General features: G+C 33.4%; 1 protein-coding gene across 1 annotated transcript; it reads right to left on the bottom strand.

Moving 5' to 3' along the window:
• Positions 1–2,067: 2,067 nt before the first annotated feature.
• On the bottom strand, positions 2,068–4,146 carry LOC140888934 (eukaryotic translation initiation factor 3 subunit D-like). Its single transcript, XM_073296629.1, has one exon. The coding sequence runs from the start codon at positions 4,067–4,069 to the stop codon at positions 2,333–2,335; it is 1,737 nt and encodes a 578-aa protein (XP_073152730.1). The 5' UTR covers positions 4,070–4,146; the 3' UTR covers positions 2,068–2,332.
• Positions 4,147–7,730: the final 3,584 nt, after the last annotated feature.

Below are 7,730 nucleotides of genomic sequence, written 5' to 3'. Positions count from 1 at the left end.
GATACCGTTTGAATTAAGTTATGATTACTGATTGGAAAAGAAACTTAACAAGAAAATTTGGTAATAAATTTCGAAAATACTATATTAAATAGGGGGTGTTGCCGTATTGCAGCGGCTTTATTTGTATTTTCAACACCTAATACCAAATACCCTGCACAAAATAATGGTCCTTGTATAATTTACTTGATGCCCCAAAAGCAATAATAAAATATTATCCAACGCAGATTGCGCCACATTGCACTTTTACCCAAATGGGTACAACATAATTCATTTTATAATAAAGGATCATGACATTAACATACCTTATCTGTATGTTTTATAAAACAAAAATTAGAGATGAGTAATTTTTTAAAAAATAAAATGAAATGAAAATTATTAATTTTTGAAATTTAAGTGATACATGAGATAAATTAAATTTAAATAAAAAGCGTGTATATAAAGTTGAATGGTTAGAGAGTATTTTGACCAAAAAAACAAACTTACTTCACTGCCAGTGCCACACTAAAAATAGAGGTTATACAAAATTAGAGAATGGAGTAATTTTTTTGTACAAAAAATTATAAAATTATTGATTTTTAAAATTTAAGTGATAGAATAGAAAAAAAATTAAATTTTAAAGAAAAGATATGCGTATAAAATTAAAAGATTAGAGAGAGTGTTGGGTAAATACTATAAAAGTAATAAAAACAAGCTTTATATTCTGAAAGGAAAATTGTAATTTTTGTCCCGTAAGTTGATTTGGTTTTAGTTATAGTCATAATTTTTCAAAATTTGGTTTTAGTCCAGTAATTTGGATTTTTGTTTGGGTTTTGGTTCTTTTTTCATCGAAAATCACTAAATCAATAAAATATTATTTATTTGACATCGATACCCTCCTATATAGTTTTCATTTGACAAAAATTAACGATATGCTACACAAATTAAAATTTATTACGCAAAAATAAAAGAAAAAAAAAACAACTCCCAATATTTACAAATCGGGGGAAATAACTTTTCGTTTGTTTATTTTTGATTAGGTATATTTTAATATGTGTGATATAAACTTAATTATAATCACACGAGTCTTATTTATAGGAAAACATCGAAGCCCAACAAGTATATTTTATTGATTTAGTAACTTCCGATGAAAAAAAGGACTAAAACCCAAACAAAAATCCAAATTACTTCGAAAATCGCATTTTTAATCCTGTAAGTTGTTGGTTTTGCTTAACCATTTAAAATGTATTATGTTAGTTTCATGTACGATTTATTGTCCCGAGTAATAATCGTTCAGCTACCTGAAACTTAGGTGCAAAATTATGATCGAAGCATGATATTCTGATTCTTATAATTTAAAATTTTGAATTAAACTGTTATAACTGACTATAATTATTAAAATTACAAAGACAGGATAGACTCATGAACTCTATTTCAAACCTTATAGTATGACATTTTGCCCCTAATTTTTTTTTATTTGAGGAGAAGATTGTCTCAATTAAGTATCGAACTCGAAACCTTGTACCATACTTGAGACCTTGGCGCCAGATGAACTTCATGTCATCGGCGACATTTTACCCTTTTTAAACTGTCATGAATGAGCCTCTCCTTCTAAGGGGAAAAAGTATTTATTGTAAGATGTGTAAATGTTAAAGTTAGAAATGATCAGAAGTTGAAAAACTTATTTGGCCAAACTTATATGCTAAACAAAACATGGTTTTGTGGTGTCCGGTGTCCACCCAATTATTGCTCCGAATATAGAACTCAAAAACATAATTGCATGTTTCTCTTCATTCAGGGTGCAACAATAAATCTTTTACCCACGTAACCATGATTTGCAAGAGGAAACTTCAACACATGATGCATAAAACCCCCATAAATATCTGACCAACTAAATATCATTTACCATCGTGACGAATTTGAATGCAGCAGCAAACGTTATTTCATAAATTCTGACTAAAAACAGAAGGTTAAAGGACACAAGGCCATCTATGATTCTGATGGCGAACAAAAAACAGATGTCATTTTGGGCTGAATTTTTCATACGAGATTTTACGGTTTTTCTCGACTGAATTCTCAGTAGCTTAGAAGCATTGACTGTCTGTTTGTCATTATAATGCTACAGGCTATTGATATTTCAACTCTCCATAAACATTGTATCAAAACTTCAAACATAGTTCAGAGCTCAAATATTATGCAAAACTTATGGCATAGAATTACACAAGAAAACTCATTTATGGAATAACCAAACTAAGGCAAAAGTCTCACATGTAAAACTTCCGCTACAATTAAAGCATTTCACTTCTATCCTTGCAAAATTTAAATAAAGCAATCACAAGAAACAGATCATTACCACTTAAGCAGCTTCCTTGCCAATCTCATCATCTTCCACTTCATTTGTGGTAACAATTGCATCCCCTCCATCTGCAGTCTCGCTTGGAGGCTGAACCTGTTCTTCCTCTGCCAGAGGCTCCTCCACATAATCATTATCAAAAGCATCCTGTGGGACGTCATAAATTCGCACCTGAGGCTTAGATGGATCCTTAACCAGCACATACTTGCCCTCCTTCAACTTCATACACAAATCTACAATACTCTTCACAATACCCCACATATTCGATGTATTCAAGTTAATCTGTGCCCCAAAATCCCTAGGTTTGTACCCTACCACCGCCAGTATCACATGGTTAAAGTGATCCCTCGGGTGAACCCTCGACACATACCCAAGTTTCATCATATCAGCGCCAGCCAACAGAGCCTGTGTAGTCCATTTTGCCATCTTATTTGCATTGTTCTTCAACTCAGTAGCCAACACTGCACCTCTCTGCGTCTCCAGCTTCTGCCTCCAGTCCACACCTGAATACTTAGGATCGAACTCATTCAATGCATTAAGGGTCAAAAACGACCTTTGGTTATTCGTATCCACCACACTATGCACTTCACACCTGGATACAAGATACATGTCATCATCCAGTTTCCACCTCCTGTACCTATAGGCAACTGATGCCACATCTTCCCCTTCATTGGCAAATGGATTTGGCTCCTCAAAAGTCACCTTATTCCCGTTCCTGATCAAAACCTGCTGGGAAAAATTCTGATTAATATAGGCAGCCTCCACACTCAATGACTGCATCGAATTAATGTCCTCCTTTGCATCAGGCAAGGATTCCTGGGATGTCTCGTGCACAGAAAGCAAATCCAGCTGAGACCCATCACGCTTATCGAAGAACAACTTGTTCCCAACTCGCTGAATCACAATATCCCACGAGTAAACTGATCTGGTGGCGCACATGAGAGTCGATAAAATAGTATCAGTCGCAAAAACCGCTGCTTTATCCTCATTAGCCAGCCGGCGAATTACAGGGTCATCCGTAGTGGTAACTCTGAAGAAATTCCTGCTCTTGAAGCGCTCCAACGCACGACAGTTCTTTGGGGTAATCCGATCATAAGACCTGTCATAAAATTCAAGCCCGCCACAAATCAACAAGTCCTCAGGTTCGGGAACCGAAAAGGAGAGCTTCGAAAAAGTCGAGAAGGGGATTTGGTCGAGCATATTCCATTCTGGCTGAATATCCACCGAGGATTTGAAAGCGGAAGACTCACGACGCTGCGACATCTGCGAGCGATTGAGGTTGTACCACTTGTCTCGGCGCCCCCTTTCCTTTTCGGCTTCGCGTTTACGAGATTCAGCTTCCTCATCTCGGCGCTGGGGGAGCTGCGAGCGGTTGTTGTGATGGGGATTGAACCTCCAACGAGGGTTAAACTTAGGCCGATTATGGTTGTGGTGGTGCGACTTGGCGGAAGTGTCGACGAGACGGAAGGATGAATCCTCGTCGGCCGCGAGTGTCGCAAAGGAGTCATCTCCGGCAAAGTCGAAGGCAGATTCGGAGATGTGCTGGCCTTGTTTGGATCCAGGTCGAGCAGTATGGGACATATTCCGGGTCCAATCAGCTATCCTTCCAAGCTTATCGGAGCGGGAGAAAGGGGCGAAGGGCACGTTTGAGGGCTGGTTAGGCACCGCGGCGGCGGAGGCATCTGGCGGACCCCACCCGTCGGAGTTGACCGGCACCGATCCAAGTTCGAATCCGACCATAGTTCAGTCTTCAGGCTATCGATTTCTTTGGAGTTGGCGGTTGCGAAGAACTGAAGGTAGAGACGAGGGTTTCAAACACCTTTAGACCTCAAAGATCAATAATATCCTGGGCCGTTCCTTAGGAGAAAGCCCATTATTATAAGGGGCCCAATGTCAAGTCCAAGTCCATTTAGAATATATATATATATATATATATATATATATATATATATATATAATTAATTGAAAGTATGTCTCAACAAAGCCTCTAGTTCTAAATTAAGTTATTTTATGATTGTGTTTGGAATTGCATTCAACAAATATTTTTCCAGCTTTTATTTCAAAAAAATTTCTTGTTAGAGGACATACATTTTTTTTTTTATCACACTATCCTTTTGCTGTATTTGGTTATGGCTATTACTAATGACCCTTTTGAATTTAAAAATAAGAAACTACTAAAGATGTGTTTAGTATGAGGGAATGTGGTGAGAATTGGAACATCTCATTCCTTATACTTATTGCTTGGTTGATATGGTAATGAAAATATCCATTCTTATGTGAACGACTATTATTTCATCCATTTTGGATGAAAATGATCATTCTCAACTCTCATATTCATGAATATTTTCCATTTTTAGATTATCTAAATTAATATTAACTTATATATTTATAATAATTATTATAATAATATATATAACTAATTATATTGATATTATATTAATAATAATAAATTTTAATACATTTTTTTTTAAAGCCAAACAAGGTTAACTTACATTAAATAGACATGTCTTTGAGAACATAAGATTTCAAACATAAAAGAACAAAAGAAACAAATTCCAAATGAGTTCCATAACTAAAGCTTTGCTCAGCTAAGAAATATGCGATGCCTTCACGATGACAATGAATAATATAAGCCCCATGAACCTGCACACACATTTGACGTATATCTTCAACTAAAAGAGCTTCAACAGCAAAAAGTTTTGAATGTTCGATAGCTTTAACAACCATAGAAGCATCGGTTTCCAATACCCAAGATTGAGTTGAAAGTCGAAGGGCAGCCAAAGTGCCTTCTCGAACAGCAAATATTTCTGCTAAAAAAGGAGAAAATTCCAGAAATACAGCATTAAATTCCGAATAAAACTACTCCATTAGCATCGCGATCAATAACTCAAATACCAAAATAAGGCTTTAATTTTATTCCCACCATATTTCTATTCAACGTAGTATCACGTCGTAAAGCTTCAACACATTGAGAATTCTTTATTTTGATAATTAAAAATGATTAAAACGCCATGCTCCTAAGCTATACAAAAAACGAAACGAAACCTTTACTATTGGTACTAAAATTCGAATCATCTAAAACAATTTCTTAATTCTTATCATCATCATGTGTCTAGATCCTCAACAAGATTCAACGTTCCTTACGAAATATCAGTGACTTGACGTTGTTGAGGAAAGTAAAGACATGACTCGGTGAGTTGGAACCAGATGGGCTCGATGTTGTAATCTTCGTGTCTCCAGAATGTTTATGCAACATTTTGCCTAAGTATCCCTTCTTCTGTTCTTTTCTTAGGCCGGACCCAGCATCGTTCAAGTCTTCGGAGTCCATGGGTTCTGTGATGGGAGAGACATGCTGAGTTTGCGAGACATGATTAGTACTTGCCGTTGTTCCTGAATTGATGGTGGCTGGAACATCGAACAAAGAAGGATTCGATCCCAAAATTTTTCTTGGCTGAATAGAATCCTGCATCCTTGATTCCCCGAGATCACGCTGATTCAGCTGGTAAATACTGTGGCAGAATCGAGTTCTTCTGATCAAAGAATCAGATTGTTCCTCCATTATTGGTAATAACATATATAAAATTAACAAACTAATATTTGTTCTTTTCCTACGAAATCAAGTTCTCTTCTTCACGTTAACTGGAGTATTGATTGAAGAGAATTAATCAAATTTATGATCACGGAACGGAAAAAGAACGTATCCCAGTAAATAATGTAGATATATGTATATATGTAACAAACACAAAAACTAATTAAAATTACCAGTTTGAAGGTGAATCACTCGCGACACATGAATTGTGTATGCAGACTGATATATGCAAAGATTTAAAGAATTAGAAATTAACAATATATATAGAGGAAAAACGTACGTAACCCCTGATCCCAGAGTCCTTGTTCTATTACAGATAGGAATCGAGTATACTTATGTAATATTTAGGGAACAAGATGTACTAGCTAGGGTGGATTCTTAATTATTTATTTAATTTTATGAAAAGTTTAGATTTTAAATAGTTGAACCAGATGCAGAGCGGACTATATGCCATAGGATTAGTTCAGAACTAACTCTATATATTAAACTTGCACACCTTTTAAAATATTTTATCATGGACTAGATTTTTATTTAAAAATTTTTCACTAAATTACTAAATCAATCTCTATATATATCTCTGTCAATTTATCATTCCCCCCATCCATCCAACACGATTACCTTTACTTTAAACGAATCACTAATTTTTATAAGTATTAATTACTGAAAAATTATAAACAATACATTAATTAGTTATAGATGCGAATCTACTATAATAGATTTTTATTAAATAAAATAGAATAGTTTTGTAATTTGAAAATATAATTTTTTTAATTTATATAAAAAACATATATATATATATATATATATATATATATATATATATATATTTGAGATCTTCTTATATATAGTAATATAGATTAATAATTAAGTATAAACGTCCTAAGCATTTGTAATTTCCAGAACTATATTTTATCAATATTAAAATGTGTCCATTATGAGGACGAACCTAGAAATTCTTATGTACGAATAATTATGTATATAGTTGAATTGACTGAAATATCATTTGAACTAAGAAATTTGGATTAATAATATATATACTATCTATCTATATTATCTATCTATATAAATATATATTATTAAATTTGAGATATGTACCCAGATTAATTAACTCTAATGTCATGATCTATTTCGTTTATAACCAAAAATATTTTTTTATTGCATGAGCCAATGAGCTTCTGACTTATGTGGGATGTAGTTTCCTTCTGGGTCAACCCTTTTTTGACAAATACTTTTTTATTCAAATTACAAAATATTTAATTTTTTTGATAAAAAATCTTATTAATATTTTTAATAAACTTGCATTTTATCCATAGCTATCACATCATAATGAAATATTTATTTATCTTTATATATACTTTTGAATTTTTAAATTAAATAATCATATACCTTATAACATAAAAAACATATTAGAAAAACGTTTTAAAACTTTAAATTTCAGAATGCGAAAAAAATTTATTTAACACCAAAAAAATTTAATTGGGAAGTCTGGGAAAAGACACTAACATATATGAAGCTGTAGATGGAATTTATAATAAGACCATCAACAGCAGAAAATATTCAACTTTCGACATTATTAATTTTTTTTTTTGACTGGATTATTAAAATATATTTTAAGTGTAAATTATATTCAGTGATCTTTTATATATATAGTGATATTCTGTCTAAATCCATAGTTTCAAACTAAAAATGATTGGATGCGACTAAAAATGGCAAAACAATGAATAAAGGAAGTTTCAACAATTCTTTGAATACCTAAAATTAACAAAACTACTACGTTCACGCAACATGTGCGCGTTTAAGACTAGTATGAAT

The sequence above is a fragment of the Henckelia pumila genome, chromosome 1 (assembly GCF_033568475.1).
Source record: "Henckelia pumila isolate YLH828 chromosome 1, ASM3356847v2, whole genome shotgun sequence".
NCBI lineage: Eukaryota > Viridiplantae > Streptophyta > Magnoliopsida > Lamiales > Gesneriaceae > Henckelia > Henckelia pumila.
This window is presented reverse-complemented; position numbering and strand designations above follow the sequence as displayed.

Coding starts and splice junctions, on each gene's coding strand:
- LOC140888934 (XM_073296629.1), bottom strand. CDS start 4,069: ATGGTCGGATTCGAACTTGGATCGGTGCCGGTCAACTCCGACGGGTGG.